General features: G+C 39.7%; 1 protein-coding gene across 2 annotated transcripts in view; it reads left to right on the top strand.

Annotated features, from left to right (window-relative positions):
• The window catches only part of cherp (calcium homeostasis endoplasmic reticulum protein), a 49,953-nt gene that overhangs the window by 23,435 nt on the left and 4,678 nt on the right, over positions 1-21,840 (top strand). For both annotated transcript variants that reach the window (XM_026323127.2, XM_026323128.2), the window contains 8 exons: positions 1,021-1,210; positions 1,475-1,638; positions 8,920-9,174; positions 9,384-9,579; positions 9,682-9,923; positions 10,222-10,355; positions 17,186-17,272; positions 17,545-17,703. In XM_026323127.2, coding sequence (XP_026178912.1) covers positions 1,021-1,210; positions 1,475-1,638; positions 8,920-9,174; positions 9,384-9,579; positions 9,682-9,923; positions 10,222-10,355; positions 17,186-17,272; positions 17,545-17,703 — 1,427 coding nt within the window. The remainder of the gene's footprint in view (positions 1-1,020; positions 1,211-1,474; positions 1,639-8,919; positions 9,175-9,383; positions 9,580-9,681; positions 9,924-10,221; positions 10,356-17,185; positions 17,273-17,544; positions 17,704-21,840) is intronic.

Below are 21,840 nucleotides of genomic sequence, written 5' to 3' on the forward strand. Positions count from 1 at the left end.
GGAGCTGCAGCTTACATGCTACATGTTTGAACTGCTGTCGTTGTGTAAGCCAGTACACCATGAGTGGGAGCCTGATTAAGATGAACAGAATAGAAAATGTTGACGAAAACTCGAGTGTCAGTGTTTAATAATGAAAACGCCCAAATGGCCTTCACTGAATGACAAGGGGCCAAGCACGTGTTGGTGATCCTTTTAAAATAAGTGTGACACACTGCATAACAACAGACCTTGTTTGTTTATTTGGAAGTGACCAAATAATTTTGCAAGCTCTCCTGCAAACCAGACTTCTTTAGTTGTAGATTAAAGATTTACCAATTAAGATTCTGAAATAGAGTTGTATAATGTACTATGTTTGGTATGGTCAATTTTTAAAAGAAAATAAATATTTAAATCACAATTAATCTTATAAATTTATATGTCCCTTAGGAGTAAAAAGGAACCTTTAAACTTGACTAAAATAGTGCTTTGGTTTATACAATGATTTATATCGATATTGACTAATATGAAAAAAAATTGTGATAAGATTTTTTTTAATATCGCCCAGCTCTAATTCTAAGTTTTTTTTTTTTAAACTTCACTTGGATGGTCATCTCTTTACTCCAGTCAACTACACCTCAATCTAAATGGCAATTCTGAATCCTCAATTAACTCATGCGTGAAGACTTTTTTGCAAATTCTAATGTTGATATGACATGCAGCTGCCCTAGAAACATCTAATTACTTTGAACTTTTTATGATTTTAGTTACTGTATTATAAAGGCAGACTTCTTACGTTGTTTTTTCTGTATTAATGAAAAACTACTCAAAGCCAAGACTCTGCACTTTAACATAATATCCATTATTTTATTTGAAATGATATATGCTGAAGCCCCGAGACTGAGAAAAAAGTGTAATGTGAATGTATTTGTGTTGATCAAACTGCAAAAAAGCATTTAGCATGCCAATTCACCTGGATCTTAAGATTTTCCTTAGGTTTCCACTAGTTTTCATTCACTGATGAAATTGTATCTTCTGTCTCAGGCGTCTCTGATAACAGAGTATGCTGCAGTGGTACAGCCAATTCAACTGGCCTTTCAGCAGCAGATCCAGGCTTTGAAGACCCAACACGAAGAGTTTGTTGCCAGCCTGAAACAGCAGCAGCAACCACAGCCTGCACAGCTAGCTGCCACTGCTGAACCTGAAAAGGCCCCACCCCTGACCACACAAACTGGTGAGAAATACAAATTTAGCAAAACCAGAGGTACAAAAGTTCTTTGTCCATTAGGTAGAAAGCCTGGTATATGGAATATATGGGTTAGTGTTTAAATGAGAACAAAACCAGTATTTTAAGGTGTTATACATTTAATACTATTGATTAATTCTTAACAGTTTTGGAAATAATTCATCTTGTTTTAAGTTTTTCTGTGAGCTATTCTGCTTTGGGCCAAAAAGTGTAAGTTTGTGATACAGCAGTGTTGGTGTGTGTGGTGTGCAGGGGATGTCAAACCTCCCATGTCAGGTCCTCCTTCAGGAGAGTTTGACGGAGCTTCCTCCAGAACACAGGAACCCAGCAATCCCAGTGGACCCTCAGATATTTCCTCCAGCAAGCCTGCGTGGTATGACCCCCAGCACATGGGTCCCTGGAACCCCACCCAACCGGTAAAGATGTGTGTGTGTGTATGTGTGTATGTGTGTGTGTGTGTGTGTGTGTGTGTGTGTGTGTGTGTGTTTATATAAATATATATATGTAGGGCTCTTCCACCACTAGGTAGATCTGAGCATGATCTATCTTCAGCCAACATGCTGACCCTTTGTGCAGAAGCTTCCTGTTACTACCAGGTCTTTTAGGAAATGGTCACTAGAGGCAAGGGATTCATTGAGAGACTGCTTTGAGTGCAGAAACTGGTGGAGCAGGAAATGGACACTGACATGGACACAAGAGTCACCATCATCACTGACTACATTAATTTCTGTAGAGACACAGTACTCCCAGTTAGAACAGTATGGTGCTATCCTAACAATAAACCATGGATCACCAGTGACACTAAAGACCTCCTGAAACAGAAAAAGAGGGCATTCCAGGACAAGGATAAGGAGAAGCTGAGGAGTATACAATGGGAGCTCAAAAAGACACTGAGGCGAGCTAAGGTGGAGTACAAGAAAAAGTTGGAAAAACAGCTGGAGAACAATACTACAAACTGAACAACTCTGTCTTTGGAGGGTGATGTGGATAGAGCCAATACAGTATTGTTCAAAATAATAGCAGTACAATGTGACTAACCAGAATAATCCAGGTTTTTAGTATATTTTTTATTGCTACATGGCAAACAAGTTACCAGTAGGTGCAGTAGATTCTCAGAAAACAAACAAGACCCAGCATTCATGATATGCACACTCTTAAGGCTGTGCAATTAGGCAATTAGTTGAAAGGGGTGTGTTCTGCCGTTGACTGTACAAACTGAAAACTATTTTGTACAAACGTTTTTGTTTCTAGGATTTAGCAATCCTGTGAATCACTAAACTAATATTTAGTTGTATGACCACAGTTTTTTATAACTGCTTCACATCTGTGTGGCATGGAGTCAACCAACTTGTGGCACCTTTCAGCTGTTATTCCACTCCATGATTCTTTAACAACATTCCACAATTCATTTACATTTCTTGGTTTTGCTTCAGAAACAGCATTTTTGATATCACCCCACAAGTTCTTGATTGGATTAAGGTCCGGGGATTGGGCTGGCCACTCCATAACATTAATTTTGTTGGGCTGGAACCAAGACTTTGCTCGTTTACTAGTGTGTTTGGGGTCATTGTCTTGTTGAAACAACCATTTCGAGGGCATGTCCTCTTCAGCATAAGGCAACATGACCTCTTCAAGTATTTTGACATATGCAAACTGATCCATGATTCCTGGTATGCGATAAATAGACCCAACACCATAGTAGGAGAAACATGCCCATATCATGATACTTGCACCACCATGCTTCACTGTGTACTGTGGCTTGAATTCAGAGTTTGGGGGTCGTTTCACAAACTGTCTATGGCCCTTGGACCCTAAAAGAACAATTTTACTCGCATCAGTCCACAAAATGTTCCTCCATTTCTCTTTAGGCCAGTTGATGTGTTCTTTGGCAAATTGTAACCTCTTCTACACATGCCTTTTTTTAACAGAGGGACTTTGTGGGGGGATTCTTGAAAATGGATTACCTTCACACAGATGTCTTCTAACTGTCACAGTACTTACAGGTAACTCCAGACTGTCTTTGATCATCCTGGAGCTGATCATTGGCTGAGCCTTTGCCATTCTGGTTATTCTTCGATCCATTTTGATGGTTGTCTTTCGTTTTCTTCCACGTCTCTCTGGTTTTGCCCTCCATTTTAAGGCATTGGAGATCATTTTAGCTGAACAGCTTATGATTTTTTGCACCTCTTTATAGGTTTTCCCCCCCACAATCAACTTTTTAATCAAAGTACGCTGTTCTTCTGAACAATGTCTTGAACGACCCATTTTCCTCAGGCTTTCAACTGCATGTTCAACAAGTGCTGGCTTCATCCTTAAATAGGGGCCACCTGATTCACACCTGTTTTTTCACAAAATTGATGACCTCACTGATTGAATGCCACACTGCTATTTTTTTTAACACACCCCTTTCAACTAATTACCCAGTTGCACAGCTTTAAGAGCGTGCATATCATGAATGATGGAATGTGTCCGAGGCTTCTGAAGAACTGGCTGTTTAATATGAGCCTTCGGTTGGAAAAAGTCCCGGCGCTATGGAAGACTTCTTGTCTAATACTAGTGCCCAAAACAGGGCAGCTAGTGGAGCTGAATGACTATAGACCGGTGGCTTTGACATCCCATATCATGCCTCAGAGGTCTGCCACATACAGAAGAATTCTGATGATATGGCTGTTGTGGCATGTGCGTGCAATGGACAGGAGGGGAGTACAGGGACCTAGTGAAGACTAAGGAGCTGGTAGTTGATTTTAGGAGATCAAAAGCACCATGCCAGTCAGTCTGCATTGATGGACGGGATATAATCTGTGCATACCTTCAAGTACCTGGGGGTGATACTGGACTAGAGTGGTCTGCCAATGTGGATGCAGTGTACAGGAAAGGACAGAGCCTTGAGTCTTGAGATGGCTCGGCTCCTACAATATCTGCATTGACATGCTGTGCGTGTTCTACCACACTGTAATGGCAAGTACACTGTTCTATGCTGTTGTCTGTTGGGGGTTGGCTCGGCTCCTACAATATCTGCATTGACATGCTGTGCATGTTCTACCTCACTGTCATGGTAAGTACGCTGTTGTCTGTTGGGGGAGTGGCATTACAGACAGGAACTGTAAGCAACTGGACAAACTGGTGAAAAAGGCCAGTTCTGTGCTAGGCAGGGGGCTGGACCATCTAAGAACTGTGGTGGAGCAGCAGATATGGAGGAAGCTCCTTGCTATAATGGACAATAATAAACACTCCCTCTACAACATTCTGACTAAACAGAGTAGCAGCTGTAGTGGGAGGCTCATCTCACTGTGCTGCAGAACTGAGAGGTTGAGGAGATCCTTTGTCCCCACAACCATAATTGTTTGTTGCAGCCCTAAACATAATGCCTTAATACTAACTGGGGAAAGCATGTGCTTGCAATGTTATGACTTAAAAGTCAAATTTGGACTGAACAAACATTTAACAAGCATGGTCTAGAATACCTGAACTAAGGGAAAACTAAAGTGTTCTCATCCACTTAGTCAAAGTGGCATCTGGTTTAGTTGAAGGCCATGGGAATTAGGACATGTTGGCAGGTTCTCACCTTCTGACCCAATGTCTAGAAGACTTTTAAAGGTTGAGACTTGGTTTAGGGGTAAATTTAGAATTAGGTTTAGGTTAGGGTAACAGTGAGGGTTGGGGTTAGTTGTGATTAAGGTTATGTAAGAGGCTAGGAAATAGTCATGTCCTCACAAAGATTGTTGTACATACCATTAAAGGTGGATAGTCCAGCACATTGCATGGCAGCTCTGACATACAGTGGGTACGGAAAGTATTCAGATCCCTTTAAATTTTTCACTCTTTGTGTCATTGCAGCCATTGGCCAAAATCAAAAAAGTTCATTTTATTTCTCATTAATGTACACTCAGCACCCCATCTTGACAGAAAAAACCAGAAATGTAGAAATTTTTGCAAATTTATTAAAAAAGAAAAACTGAAATATCACATGGTCATAAGTATTCAGACCCTGTGCTCCGTATTGAGTAGAAGCACCCTTTTGAGCTAGTACAGCCATGATTCTTCTTGGGAATGATGCAACAAGTTTGTCACACCTGGATTTGGGGATCCTCTGCCATTCTTCCTTGCAGATCCTCTCCAGTTCTGTCAGGTTGGATGGTGAACGTTGGTGGACAGCCATTTTCAGGTCTCTCTAGAGATGCTCAATAGGGATTAGGTCAGGGCTCTGGCTGGGCCAATCAAGAACGGTCACAGAGTTGTTCCGAAGCCACTCCTTTGTTATTTTAGCTGTGTGCTTATGGTCATTGTCCTGTTGAAAGGTGAACCTTCGGCCCAGTCTGAGGTCTTGGGCACTCTGGAAGAGGTTTTCTTCCAGGATATCTCTGTACTTGGCCGCATTCATCTTTCCTTCAATAGCAACCAGTCGTCCTGTCCCTGCAGCTGAAAAACACCACCACAACATGATGCTCCCACCACCTTTTTTCACTGTAGGGATTGTATTGGGCAGGTGATGAGCAGTGCCTGGTTTTCTCCACACATACCGCTTAGAATTAACGCCAAAAAGTTCAATCTTGGTCTCATTAGACCAGAGAATCTTATTTCTCATAGTCTGGGAGTCCTTCATGTGTTTTTTGGCAAACTCTATGCGGGCTTTCATGTGTCTTGCACTGAGGAGAGGCTTCCGTCGCGCCACTCTGCCATAAAGCCCCGACTGGTGGAGGGCTGCAGTGATAGTTGACTTTGTGGAACTTTCTCCCATCTCCCTACTGCATCTCTGGAGCTCAGCCACAGTGATCTTTGGGTTCTTCTTTACCTCTCTCACGAAGGCTCTTCTCCCACGATTGCTCAGTTTGGCTGGACGGCCAGGTCTAGGAAGTGTTCTGGTCGTTCCAAACTTTTTCCATTTGAGGATTATGGAGGGCACTGTGCTCTTAAGAACCTTGAGTGCTGCAGAAATTCTTTTGTAACCTTGGCCAGATCTGTGCAGGTGTGTGCCTTTCCTAATCAAGTCCAATCAGTTTAATTAAACACAGCTGGACTCCAGTGAAGGAGCAGAACCATCTCAAGGAGGATCAGAAGAAATGGCCAGCATGCGAGTTAAATATGAGTGTCACTGCAAAGGGTCTGAATACTTATGACCATGTGATATTTCAGTTTTTCTTTTTTAATAAATTTGCAAAAATTTCTACATTTTGTTTTTTTTCTGTCAAGATGGGGTGCTGAGTGTACATTAATGAGAAATAAAATGAACTTTTTTGATTTTGGCCAATGGCTGTAATGACACAAAGAGTGAAAAATTTAAAGGGGTCTGAATACTTTCCGTACCCACTGTATGTGTGAATGAATGCGCAAATTAGGAAGTTCTTTGTTCATTAGGTAGAAAGTATTTAAAGCCTTTGAGAATAAGCTCCTCAACACCATGTCCCTAAATGAAACCACTTGAGGGCAACACACACAGGTGTATCACACATCAGTAAGTCCAAACCCATTGTTTCCTATGTAAGCCGACACACTCATATGCTATTGTCCTATTTTCCCAACATTAACAAGCAGTAAAACCAATGGTCTTTGGATCATTGCCACAATCTTATTGTCTTCTCTCTGTACTGTTCTATATGTAATGAATAAGAGACCTTTTTAAAGAAATTTTAAAAATTGGGCCGAAAATTTTCCTTAAAATGATTTCACTGCCCAAATAATTAGATTTATTATATGTCAAAAATATAATTAAATATATATTATATTATAATATAAGTTATTGTGAAAAATCAGCAAAGCTAAAAATGAAAAAAACTTAAAATACTGATTTTGTAAGTCCAGTACTGTATTGAATGCACTTCATGTGTGTGATGAACATCATTGGATTCATGTCACAGCGCAACACGTTATTAGACAAGTCATAACCATTTTTGTTTTAAACAGTAAAAGTGACATACAGCACTGGCTAAAAACAAAAAGCAGCTTATCTGAATGTTTGCTAATTTTTGAAGAAAATGCCTGGAGAAAATAAAAATAGACTTACTCCAGAACAAAATTAATAATTCGTTTAACATTTATATTAATAATTTATTTTAAATATACTTCCTGGCCCACCAAAACCCCTCTTGAGATAGAGCATCACATATAGGCCACAGGCAGAAGTAATGGCTTAATGAAACCTTGAAAATTGATGCTGAAAAATGTGTGTTCTAACCTTTGTTGTTTCACCTCTCTGTATAAAATCAGCGTTCTGGAAATTTTGAGAAACTTCAATATTCTATGGAGAATCTGAAATGAACTGAGTCTAAGATGGCTTTTAGGTGTTTTGTTGTCTTTGCAAAGAAGTCACTGTCATGACATAGTGCTAAAACAATCTGCCAGAGAGTGAAAGTGAAACGAATGGCACAATGAGCTTTATCAGGATGGACACAGAAGCTGCCAGAGCCAGTCTTTGTCCCTGGCAGGGAACAGAATGATTGAATGAATTGAGGCATTCTAGACAGAAATGCGAAAAAATAACAGACAGGTGCCATAACAATAATTTGTGCTAAGGACATCTCCATATAGTTCATAAAATGGATCATCCCACTACAGAACAAACTGTGTTACTACACCCTCTTAAGCAATATTTGGACAGTATTGTTCAGTATTGAGCACGGTTTTATCTGCACAAGGTGGCTACAATGAGTCAGTCAGTCAAATTCGGCTAAACAGAACAATTCCATGACTTCTTTTCATATCCAATTATTTATTCCATGTGTTTATTTGAATGTAGGCCTACACTGAGACATTAAACTTTAATTTATTTAAAAACCAAACACCTCAATTTTCCCAGTTTTTATTAAAATTTACTCTAGTTTAACAATTAGCTATTAACCTAACAAGCTCAATAACGGATGCTGCACTAAGGGGAAAAATGTGTTTAGTTGCAGTGTTATAGCAGATTTTAATTTAGTTTTAGTCATAGTCTTTTGACTAAAATGCAGTTTTAGTTTTAGTCATATTTTAGTCATCTGTTTTGTTTTAGTTTTAATCTAGTTTTAGTCGACTAAAATCTATTGGGTTTTATTTAAGTGTAATTTAGTAAAACTATTGTAATATACATAATATTCTAAATTAAAATTAAATGAAAAACAAGTTTCATTAAATATATATGGAATACGGCCTTTACATAAAAGACCAAAAATTATATATGCATCGTTTATAACTTGCATATGACGTTCTTCATTCTTTAAAGCAAAAGTGCAACTCCAAAATATTTAAAAGAAAAACTGTATTTAGCAGTAATGCCATTGCATCAAAGATGAAACTGACCCATATATCTTCCCTTTGTTTTCTCCCAGCTGTTGCCATTTCATTATAGTTTAAGTCAGACAGAAACCCAGTGTAGGCTATGATGATGATGTGTACTCGCGCATCCCGCGTCACTAGGTGGATCAGTTACTTTTCAAATGTGCGTGTGCGTCTAAGAAGATTAATTCTGATTGGATCTTTTCTAAAAACGTCCCTCACTCACATTTTCGTCTCGTTTTTATTAGTCAATGAAAATGTCAATATATTTTTATTTAGTTTTCGTCGTCATCACTTAATTTTTATTTAGTTAACGTCTCGTTTTCGTCAGTGAAAACTTGATGTTGACGAAAATACTTCGTCAACGAAATTAACACTGTTTAGTTGTTCAGTTGTAGTCGTTTTAGGGGACTCGTGACTAATGCTTTCTGACCTTTGTATTTCTCCAGCCTCCTTTTGATCCAAACCAGCCTCCCCCTCCTTGCCCTCCTTGGAACAGCCATGAGGGGATGTGGAATGACCAGAGAGATCCGGGGAACTGGAGTGGAGGGCCACCCAGAGAAGGAGGTCCCTGGAGTGGTCCTGGTGGGTCTGAGCCTGGCCCTCCATCTTGGAACTCATATGACCAGCAGCCACCATGGGGGAACCAGCCTGACCAGCCGCCTTGGGGACAGAGGGAGCCCCCATTTCCTCCACGCATGCAGGCATGTATTAGAAGATTCTGCGCTTTTTTTTTTTTTTTGGGTTTGTTTTTAATTATTTCATTTAAAATTTATTCTATTGCATTCTATACTGAATAATTTAAATCTACAGTGTAGTTACAGTATATCCTATTCTAAATTTGACTTTGACCTTTTTACTGCTGTTTTTACTCATTTACTTGAATGGCTATATTGTCTAACTTGGATTTTAGAGGCCTCCTCATTTCAGAGGGCCCTTTCCTCCGCACCAGCAGCCACCTCCTTTCAACCAGCCCCCTCCACCACCACACAGTTTTGGACGCTTTCCACCACGCTTTATGCAGGATGACTTCCCTCATAGACACCACTATGACAGACCGCCATACACCCCACACCGTTTTGACTATGCTCAGGGAGAATATCCTGGAGGTGAGTGCCGTGACTCTACTCAAATGCATGTCTAAAGCTACCTAGTTTTGCACCTGTAATTATATTAATTACTTTTGTTGTGATTGTTTTTAATTTTGCCAGACATTCCAGGTCCTCCTCCCCACCACCATCCCAATCAGAGACTGCCTCCTCCAGGTATTGGGGCTGATCATCCCCCCTGGGGTGGAGGCCAGCACCCGGATTTTGGTCCACCACCACATGGCTTTAATGGCCACTCACCCCACATGCGTCATCGGCAACATCCAGTTCAAGATGACCCCAGTCTGGTGCCCAACGTGCCCTACTTTGACCTGCCAGCAGGTCTTATGGCTCCACTAGTTAAAGTAGGTCAGCTGCTTCTGCTTTGAGGACAAGTGCACAAAACATTATTTTTAATGTATCAGCTGAAGAACAATGGTAAAGACTAATACAATGTTATAGTGGCTAGACACAGGAAGAGTTGATTGTTTTTAACACAAGCTTGAAAACAGACTGAATGAAGACTGCCAGTAACTAATGAAGCAGAAACCTCCAAAAATTATATTCCGTATCCTGTTATAGGTTTCAAAATAACTGACTCATTAGATATATCAGTCAAGCCCACATGACTCATGATTCCTTTTTCTATCATCTATTGCTCAGCTTGAGGATTGTGATTATAAACCCCTGGACCCAAAAGACATACGGCTGCCCCCTCCCATGCCACCGAGTGATCGGTTGCTAGCTGCTGTTGAAGCTTTCTACAGTCCCCCATCCCATGATCGGCCTAGGAACAGGTACACACACACACCTTAACTAATGGGGTTTTTCCACTAGCACTACTTAACTCGACTAGACTCAGTTTTTTTGGGTTTTCCATTAGGGGATAGTACCTTGTAGCAGGTACTTTTTAGCACCTCCTCAACCAAGGTTCCAAGTGAGCTGAGACGGTACTAAAATGTGACGTCAACAGACTGCGGCCACCGATGGAACAGGGAGTGACATCACTAGAGGAGTCATGAGCCCTGTCAATGTCTGACACAAGAATTAGACCCACCATTTTTAAAAACCGGCAACACCGACTGTTAGTTTTTCCATTTTTCTAGTGTAGCGAAAATAACACAGTGGTCCTACGCATAGATGCAGTTTCACACCACTGTACTATGATGACCCAGCCCACATTGAGGTGGTACTCAATTATAATGGAAAATTACCAAAACCAAGTCGAGCCGAGTAGAGTAGAGCTGAGTGGTGCTAAAACTGTATAATGGCAAAGTGGCATAAATCTGTAGCACAGAAGTTGTGTTATTCAGGAAATACATCAGAATTTACTAAGTAATCAATCATGCAAGTTTCTGTTGTTAGGTCCCTGAAATTAAGGGATAATGAAGAGATTTAGCCACTTTGCTGAGATTAGTGCATTTCACTAGTGCTGAAAACTCTAGTATTGACAGGTGATAAATGGAGTTTGTAGTTATTCACATCTGTTTTAATTGAGTGGCAAAAACCTGAAAAAAACATCAGAATGCAAATAGTAGTTGGGGATAAACTTTAAAAAAAAACTATAAAAAGAAAATGTCCTGTGGAGTTAAGACTGTCTCTCTCTTCAAGTTAAGCATAAAAAGGTTCATGCTAGTAAGATGACGTTTGATAGCATGTGTTTAACACCTAAAGCAAAAATGTATTCCATTTTAGAAAGTTTTTTTTTTTTTTTTTTTGCACGTCTCATTTGAAATAATGAACTTAAGGGCACAAAGATGCAATGTGAACATCCCCTTAATGAAACATCCTCTGACGTGATAGTTTTCTTGAGTACTTTGTTTATAAGGTGTCTGCCACCCTCAGAGTTTAAAGTCATTAAAAGTTGAGACAAAGCTGAGCTTCGATCAATTAACTCCAATTTCTCTGCTGGTTTTAGAGGAGGCTGCCCACCAAACAAAAGTCTGTTTATATTCTCTATTAATTTACTGGTCCCGTTTTCCTAAACAATTTAACAACTTTCTCTGTACAGGTCCTGTTCCAAAGCAATTTAAGCATATAGTGGTGATGCCTTGCTTAAAAAGATAAAATCTTGACCCTGCAGAAAATCTTAATTTCTGGCCAATCTCTGTTGCCATTTCTTGCTAAAGTTTTAGTAAGAGTTGTGTATCACCAGTTGCTGCACTATTTGTAGAGAAACTCAGTTTTTTTTTTTTTTTTTTTTCAGAACTGTAAATTGTATTTGGATTTTTTACAACAAAGCATTTACCACATAGATAACACAAATTCAAGCACAACAGAGATATTCAATGCAACGCATCTCGCTAATTTTTTACAGCAAACTCTGTGTCACCTCAGCACAGTCAGACTATAATCAAAATCAACATCTCAATCAATGAGGCAGAACTAGAGGCACACCTATTCGCAGCATTAAAAACATCTATACATGTAATCTGGGTGATTATTAGGACTCATACATTAATAAGGACTTGAGTAAATTTAGGCTTTTGTAGTCTTAAAGGTAGGATTTTATATTGGTAGACCTCCCTTCCCGCCACCATCTTTGTAGTGTTTTGTATTTAATGCAAGGGCGCTTACTTTGCCATACAGATTTTAGTAATAATTTTATCCAATTCCTCAAATGTGTACCTGAGCATTCCTAGGTGGTGCTTTCCATGGATCCAGGTCGTTTCTGATTGTGTTAATTATTTTGCTGTAATTAGCATCAAACAGATTTTGTAATGAGAGTGGGATGTAGATGTCCAGGGACTTGATGTCCCCTTTAGGCCACCTTAACCCTCTGGGGTCTGAGGGGGTTTGGGGGCCCGGGACAAATTTTGCCATGCCCTGACATTTGTGCTTTTTTCAGTTGCTTTTAAACATATTAATGTCTAAAGTCTGATAATACTGTAATCAGTACAAATGGGCTACAATAACATGTGAGCAGCAAGTTTATACATGATTGTGTTTTTGAGAAAACAGTGTTTATGCATGGTTAGTGAAAAACTACTATTTTTTTTAGTCACTGAAATAAGACCATAAAACACAAACAGAACATTGGTTCACAAGACTTTGGAGACCTGCATGTTGTAGGCTTTACTTCAGTGTTGTGAAAGTCATCTGGTTCACTCATTCACTGTAAACAACAATACACTGATTTAAATTTTCTAAGACACTTTTTGTCCAGAAAGGCCATATGCAAGAGGGTGTGTCTCAGGATGAATAGTATGATTTACCTGAGAAGACAAAAGCCGCACTGAACAACTAGACAAAGACACGCATAATGAACCTTTCAGTCAATGCAGATGGAAGGGGATTAGTGCAGCACAATACAAAACAATGCGGAGCCAAACGTTCGTCATTTGAGTTAAAATCAGAGTTTTTACTCTGAGGAATAAACTAAACTATTTGTCTCTGTGTGGAATATAAGAAGCCCTTCTTCAGGTGTGTAACGCGCCATCATCCAAACGCGCAGAAAAGTGAGTAAATTCTTTGATGAAGTTTGACATTTTATGTCATCTCTCGGGGGCGTGCACATATTTAGAAAAGACAGACAGCGCACCCTGTCGGCTTTCTTTATTTAAAAAAAGCACAGCGTTTTGTTGTTATTATGATGGTATACAACTAAAACTAGACCCAGATTTGAATCATATATTTCTTTTTCTGTATGATCAGAATTGACGGAGTAATTTAAGTTTGTTTCGGCGTTATCAGGAGAAGATGCGCCGGCGCGTTCGTCGACCCCAGAGGATTAAGCCACTCTGTTGTTTCACCTCTAGTGGGATATTACAGTTGATGTAGCTCAGCTCAGCACAGCGCAGTGCAGTGCACCGATGGAGAGTCCTTAGTCAGTCTAGGCCTATAGCAACATAACTAAGGGATGGTTCAGGGTTACCAACTATTCGCTTTGTCAAAAAGGAAGGTTTTAAGTATAGCCTTAAAAGTACAGAGTACCTGCCTCCTGAACTCAGACCGGGAGCTGGTTCCATAGGAGAGGAGCTTGATAGCTAAAGGCTCTGCCTCCCACTCTACTTTTGGAAACTCTGGGAACCACAAGTAGATCTCCATGAGCAAAGTGGTCTATTGAGATAATATGGTACTATGAGGTCTTTAAGGTATGAAGGAGCTTGATCATGAAGGGATTTGTATGTGAGTCGAAGCATTTTAAATTCTATTCTGAATTTTACCAGGTGATCTCTCTTGTTAGTTCCTGTCAGGACTCTGGCTGCAGCATTCTGGATAAACTGAAAGCTTTTTATGGAGTTACTGGGACATCCGAGTAATAATGAGTTACAGTAATCTAGCCTTGAAGTAACAAATGCGTGGACTAGTTTTTCTGCATCATTTTGAGACAGGATGTTCCTAATTTGGGCAATATTGCACAAGTGAAAGAAGGCAGTTCTAGAGATTTCTTTTATGTGTGAATTAAAGGACATATCCTGGTCAAAAATCTAAAGTAGCTATATTGTTAGAGAAGCTGTTTCTGATGTTTTTAGGCCCAAATACAATGACTTCTGTTTTTTCTGAATTTAAAAGTAGAAAGTTACTGGTCATCCAGGTACTTTAGACACACCTGAAGTCTGCCTAACTGGTTTGTATTATCAGGTTTCATAGATAGAGATATAGCTGAGTGTCATCTGCATAACAGTGGCAATTAATGCTGCTTCTTAATAACATTGCCTAAGGGAAGCAAGTATAAGGTGAATAGAATCGGTCCTGGCATAGAACCCTGTGTGTTTCCGTAGAGTTAATTTCTGCTCCCATTGCAATGGTGTTAACTATTTCAGCCTGCACTGCCTGTAGTTCCATCTTGGGAGCCTTAAAATCCTCAGACAATCCTTAACCCTCAGGGGTCGATGAACGCGCTGGCGCGTTTTGTAGCATCTTCTCCTGATAATGCCAAAACAAACTTAAATTACTCCATCAATTTTGATCGTACAGATAAAAGTAATATATCATTGGAATCTGTAAAGGGGTCTAGTTTTAGTTGTATACCCTCATAATAACAACAAAACGCTGTGCTTTTGTAAAATAAAGAAAGAAGACAGGGTGCGCTCTCTGTCTCCTCTCTCTGTTATCTCTCTTCACAGACACGTAAATAAAGCAACCAGAATCTCAGCGAATACTTGCCTCATAAAAATAAGAAACGTAAGGTTGAAATGTCTTCTTTAAATGAAGCAATTCAACTCGAAAACAAATCATCACTTTTTATTCAATTCGTATGAACGTAAGGAGAAGTATGTTTTCTCCTGTCTCACCTCATTACAGCTAATTTGATCCAGCCTCGCACTGAGCAAACTGTTCACATGTAAATAATCTGAGGTGAACCAGGTAATTCTGTGCACGCCCCCGAGAAATGACATAAAACATCAAACTAACCATGCATAAACACTGCTGCTCACATATTGTTGTAGCCCAGTTTGTGCTGATTACAGTGTTATCAGACTTTAGCCATTAATATGTTTAAAAGCAACTGAAAAAAGCACAGGTGTCAGGGCATGTCAAAACTTTTCCAGGACCCCAAAACACACTCAGACCCCAGAGGATTAAGTTCCTCCCTTATGATTTTTGAGATCTCACCTCTTACAGAGTTTAAAATCTGTTTTAATGGCCTTGCTCATACGTGGACTCCTGTTTTGTGGGGTGTTACCTTCTGAAGTACACTGCTTCATGGATCTTGCTAACTTTATCCTACTATCATCAAACTTGAATTTCCGGAGTTTTTATGCCGTTTATCTCAGAGTTGTTGTTATTTGTGCATTTAGGGCTACATCTGTTCGTGATCAAATTTCTGTCACGTTTTATGAGAAAATTGTTGTTTTTGACCGAAAAAATATGTAGAAAACTGCAGGAGATCTGAAAAACACATCTTACTCCATCTTCGCTGCTAGCGCCCCCCAGAAGCTCAATTTTTGAAAATTTGTTGTCACGACACAGCATCACAATGGTGCTCTAGAGAGTGTCAATTTATATCATTTGACACGGTTGACCACATTATCTCTCATACTATTGGCCTTTGTTGTGCACTGCTGAAATGGTTTTGGTCTTTAGTCTGTTGATTGACAAGTACAGACATCTAGAGCTGCATTCTCTATAACCAGAAGTTGAAATACCAAAACAGACACAAGAGAAATTACAAGAAGTAGCTTTCAAAGATGTAAGGACTGACTGATCTGTTGTGTTGTTCTTTAGGACTGTAACAGCTAATCCTAATTATTGCAAAAAATGGATTATTAAAATTCTTGGTAACGAATGTGTTCATTGATTAGTTAGGTGTAGTGATGTAGCTGTTTGCAGCGGCACAGTGACATGGTGAGCAACTGCAGAGACAAATATGGCAAAAATAGAGAAGAGTCAAAGTCCCTTTTTCCGCAATTAAACAATTTTTACACTTATGTGGATAGTGCTGGTGCCTTCTTCTCTAAGACACACCATAAGACCCTGTCACCCATAATCTCTGTTTTTTAGGTTTCATATCTATATTCTATTCTAATTCTTTTTTTGTTTTGTTTTGTTTTTTTTTTTTTTTTTGCTGCTGTGTCTGTCAAGGTAGACAGCGGTACTATGGTTGCTATGTGCGTTACTGAGGGACATGTTGTCTTTTTTTGGCCCTGCAGCAAGAGTTAAAAATTGTGCTTGATGTGAGGATTCTACGAGTCCATCAAATTATCATGATGATATATCATCATCCCCAGGCTGCCGAGAAATGGTGGTCTTTTCACCACTTGCTCACACCATGACACTAGCCAAACTTTTTACAGTCAAGAAAAGTCCAGCTAATATCCGGTCTGTATTCTTCAGACAATTGCATTTTTACATGCAGCTCACAGGATAATGTCTGGCAGTGTTTAAGTGCATGTCTGGAAGCAAGTCACTTCATTAGGGTTAATGTGCCACTCACTTTTGATTTAAATTTGAACTGACTTTTTTAATGTAATAAAAGTTTAATTGTATATGTCATCACACATAAAAATAATTTAATTTAATTTTATTCATTTACTACCTGTTTGCTACACAGGTAGTAACTCCCCCTGTCATCCTAGAGCATTAGTAGCAGATCTTTTTTTGTATGTGTTTTTCCTTTTTGTGTTTGGGTATTTGTTGAATTTCTGAAATTAGTGTATGTTTCCCTTAATGGTTTGGCTTTCTTTCTTTGGCGATTGCTGCACCTTATGAAATACAAATTTTTTCCATTCCTGTATTTACATTTTTAAGTAAAATTTACAAATGACCTTAGGCTGAATACAGATGGTGACACATAGCATATTAGATGGATAATAGTCATAATAGTTTTTCTTTGCAAACATCTCTAGCAGTCAATGTTATTTACAGCTAATATAATGTGCTACAGGTAACATTTGTCAGTCTGATGTCTGCATTTCACTGTTTGCATTTTCATCCCTTAGTTTCATCTTGTGAAGTTCTCCACTTTTAGCAGCTTTACTCAATTAGAATTCCAAAGTAGTTTTGAAAATGATTGTGTACCTGTTGCTAGAGAAAGTGCACCATGAAATCACCAGATTGTCTTCAGTAGTTGTGTAGCAGCAGTAGCTATCACAAGTAAGTGTCCTGTAGTATAGCTAGTTTGTGACAGAAATTGCTGTAGGTCACAGGGTTTATATCTGGCTGTGATTTCCTGCTTCACCAGTGAAGGCTGGGAGCAGAATGGCTTGTACGAATTCTTCAGGGCCAAGATGAGAGCAAGGAGAAAGAAAGGACAGGAGAAACGAAACAGGTGAGCCTCCTTTTCATTGCATGACACTTTTTCAGAGGCTACTGTTTGTGTTTTTGTTTTTTTTGTTTGTGAAAATTAACTTTTGAATGACAGTCTATTTGTTCATTATGTTCAAAGTTGTGGTTCATTGGTTACTGGTTATTTCAGGAGGCTTTCTTATTCTTTATAGAAATGATGCCTTTGTTAGTGTATTAATCTGACTCACATGTTTGTTATTTCAGTTTTATCCTTTTTATCTGTCACTCTCCCCTCTCCCTTCTCACTCTTTCTAGTGGTCATGGAGGGAGTCGCTCCAGGAGTCACTCTCGCAGTAGAGGGAGATCCTCATCTCGCTCCAGCTCTCACTCTTCAAAATCCTCCAGGTCCCGGTCCCGCTCGTCGCATTCCCGCTCCCGTTCCCGCTCCCACAGCCGCTCCTACTCACGATCTAGGTCTGCAAACACACACATCTCACGGACATTTGACATTTCAAACTTGACATGTAGTTTGTTCCCAACACCTTGGAAAAGCTGCCATAGTTCTCTGGTTTAAACTACAGAGGTCTCTGCCTCTGTGTCTTTTGACTCATTATGTAAGCACAGATTGATGATGCTGAGATTAGGATTCTGTAAGGGCCACACCATGTCATGTGGGACTTTATGGCTGTGGCAGGGTTGCTGCAGAATGAATTTGATACCAAACAGAAATCTCCCTGATAGCCAGGCAAAGCCCGAAAATTGTGACGTGGGCCTGCCCTTCTGTGGGCCCACCACCTGCAGGAGGATCCATAAGGGGCCGGCGCAGTGTGGATCGGGCGGTAGTCGAAGGTGGGGGCCTCAACAACCTGATTCCTGGATGCTAAAACTGGCTCTCATGGAATGTCGCTGGGGGGGAAGGAACCTGAGCTTGTGCGGGAGGTGAAGCAGTACCAATTAGAGATAGTCGGGCTCACCTCCACGCACAGTTTTGGCTCTGGAACCCAATTCCTTGAGAGGGGTTGGACTCTCTTCTACTCTGGAGTTGCCTGCGGTGAGAGGTGATGGGCTGGTGTGGGCTTACTTGTAGCTCCCCAGTTCAGCTGTCAGGTGTTGGAGTTTTCCCCGTTGGATGAGAGGGTCACTTCCCAGCACCTTCGGGTTGGGGATAGGTCTCTTACTGTTGTTTCATTCTATGGTCCGAACAGTAATGCAGAATACTTCTTTGAGTCTCTAAGAAGGGTGCTGAAAGGTGCGCCACGCTCACATCGGCAGCAACAGTGAACAGTGAAACCTGGAGGAGTGTGATTGGGAGGAATGGCCTCCCCGGTCTAAACCCGAGTTCCCGAGGGTGTTCATCAGTGGTTTGCAGTGGTGGAAAAGAAATCTTGAAATTAATTTATGTTCTTTGTTTGATTCAGTTTAGGAGGAAGCTCTAGTAATTATGCAAACCAGCTGATTAGTGTGAGACTAATACCACAGCCACAGGTTACTTGCTTGTTCTGGGGTTTACTAAGGCTCGGTCCGTTCCGCTCTAGGCTGGTCCAACTGCAGTGTGCCAGCTGGTGTCTAGGAGAGATGTAGGCGTTCCCGAAGTCCTTGGCTGCAGGCCTGGAGTCTGTTCATCACCTTTCCTCGCTCTTCGTCTGGCTGCTGCAGGGTTGTGTCATGGAGTTGGTTGATGTGAGCTAGTCAGCTGCAGGACAGCCACACGCAGGGAGAATGTCTTTGTTTCTCCTCTCTGTGTGGGCAGTAAAAGCAGTCTCTACTTCATGGTTCTTCTGTGAGGTGTTCTCTTTCTAAGAGTCTTTCTCCTCAGAGCGAGAGGATCTTGAGAGTCTGGAAATCTCAATTTCTTTTAATCTGTCTGGAACACTGTCCATTTCTATTCAGCGGGTTCTGTTCTTCCAGGGTTGTGTCTGTGTACTGTCTTTTCTGTCTTGCTACACTGGGTGGGGAATCCATCTGGTTCGTCTCGTGACTGTGCTTGGCAGATGTGATTGGTCCAGGAAGTGCTGCATCCTTGCTGGTGATTGGTTTAAATCTCACTGGTCATGTGTGAATCAAGAGACTAACCTATTGTGTTGTAAGTTTTAGGAATGTAAGATGGGAACATAATTTCTTTTTCCACCCAGGAAAGTTCAAACACATGACAAAGTTAGTAACTAACCAGAGTCAATAGTTCAGCAATGAAAATCAATAAAACTTCATAGTTATATGGGTTAACTAGAAAATTGCATTTCCTGCGGAAGATGCGTGTGAATGCTGAAAGCTGAATGAAGCTGCCCAACAATGCTGAAAATGGCTGAAATGCATTACTGAATAAGCTGAAGGCTGAAATACAATGCTGAAGAATCCTGGAAGCTGAAATGTAAAACTGGAGTTTTAACTTGTTTAGCTAAAAAAACTATTCAACATTGCTGAAAAGGGTGGAAAGAGAATGATATGATGAAGTAGAAATAAATTTGCTTTCAATTAATAAAGAAAGAAGTGTTAAACTAATATGAAAGAAGACTGTGTAGTGAAGGAACGTAGTAGGATAGAGAAGGAAGGAAGAACTGAAGGAATTATATATGACTTAATGAAAGAAAAACAAGAATGAAAACAACAAAAATACAAAAATGTAGAAAGACTGTATAGTGTAGTTTAAAAACAGATGAACATTGCTGAAAAATACAGAAGGTAAATGATGTGTAACCAAAGCAGGAGTATTTGAAGGAAGATTTTCTTAGAAGAGTAAAAAGAAGGAATAAGAGAGAATTTCTCCCACTCTAAAGGATGATGTCACCACTCTAGCTGTGAACATTCTGCTCCCATACACACCAACTTAAACTGCGATTAATCAAAAACCGTAACATATATCAAAATGCTGAACACAGGACTGATAGATTAATGCCTTTAGACGTGTTTAAAAGTTGAATGGTGTTTCTAGCTGAGAGTATGCTGACACAGTTAAAGCTGAAAGAGGACAAAGTTGAAGAGGATTTGAACATGGGGCAAAAATTTTGAAAAAAGCTGAATATGTTAAAAAATATAAAAGATATCAAAAAGCTGGTGACAAGCAGAAACATTTTGATTACCTGAACGGTCTTTCTAGCACAAAGTATGCGGAAGTTAGAGACCGATAAACGTACCGAATTCAATGGCCGTCGTAACAGGCTAGGATAGAAGAGAAGGAAGGAAGAACTGAAGAAATTAAATATGAGTTAAAGAAAGAAAAAGGCAAGAATGAAACAGCAAAACAGTGAAATTGTAGAAAGACTATATAGTGTAGTTTTAAAACCGATAAATACTGCTGAAAAATACAGAAGGTAAATGATGTGTAACCAAAGCAGGAGTATTTGAAGGAAGGTTTCTTATAGAGAAAGAAGAAAAGATGGAAGGAGAGACTGAAAAAAGGGAAGACCTGAAGGAATATAAGTAGTTTGAGTAAAGAATAAACTGATGTGCATTGATCTAAAGGCTGAAAGGGAAAATGTGCTGGAAAAGAGCAAATATTTCCATTTCTTAGCTTTTATTTTGAAATTATGTAATAAAAAGGCTTTTATTTTGAAAAGTCAACATGCTGCAGGAGACTCGTGTGACCCTGAGTTAAGATCTGAACTTTAATTTTGAATATTTATTGTACTTTGCATCACCAAAGTAACTTCATATACATGCACTGCAGACTTTTATTGTGAAAGTCTGACCATGTCCTCCTGAAGAAGACACTATGCCTGATATTTAAAATGGCCTCAGTTGGTACCTGAAGCTGTATGCCAATTGCAAAAGTCTGTTTTAAAGTCATGTTGCGGTTTCAGGACTTTTATTTTGACAGAATGCTTTAAAAGGCTTTTATTTTGAAAGGACAAAGTGCTGCAGGAGACTCACGTGATCTTAGATTACAATCTTAACTTTTTTTTGAAAATGTATTATACTTCAGTAAGTTATCTTACTATAAATAACTGTAGACTTTTATTGTGAAAGGCCAGACTGACATTCAAAACATCCTAAGTCAGTGTCTAAAGCTGTATGCCAACAGCCAAAAGCTGTATGCCAATAACCAAAGTCCATTTTGAGCTCATTTTATTTCTTGCCTTTTATTTTGAAAGAATCCAGAACAAATGCTTTAATTTTTTATAGGTGCAGCATGCTGTGAGACATTCAGATGACCCTCAATTGAAGGTGGAATTAAGTTTGAATAGCCACTATCCTTTAGAAAGGTGCAGTAACTTTCTACAGATAACTGTAGACTGTTATCCAACCATGCCCTCTTGGAAGAAGACACCATTGCTGACATTAAAAATGTCCTCAATTGGTCCCTGAAGCAGTTTGTCAATAGCCAATGTCCATTTTAAGCTCATGGTATTGTTTCTTGGCTTTTTTTTGTTTTGAAAGAATGCAATGAAGTGTGTCTGTACATTTATGTGTATGAATGTTTGTGTTGGTGTTCATCTGTGTGTAATTGTATGCGTGTATTTGTTTTTGTGTCTGTGTGTCTATTTGCATGTGTCTGTATCAATGAATGGTGTCTTTGTGTGAGTACATCTGGAAATATGTGTGTGGATGTGTCTTTCCACAGGTATGTCTGTGTATTTGTCTGTCTGTGTATCTGCATGTGTCTGCATCAATGAA

This window comes from Mastacembelus armatus, chromosome 4, assembly GCF_900324485.2.
Source record: "Mastacembelus armatus chromosome 4, fMasArm1.2, whole genome shotgun sequence".
NCBI classification, from domain to species: domain Eukaryota; kingdom Metazoa; phylum Chordata; class Actinopteri; order Synbranchiformes; family Mastacembelidae; genus Mastacembelus; species Mastacembelus armatus.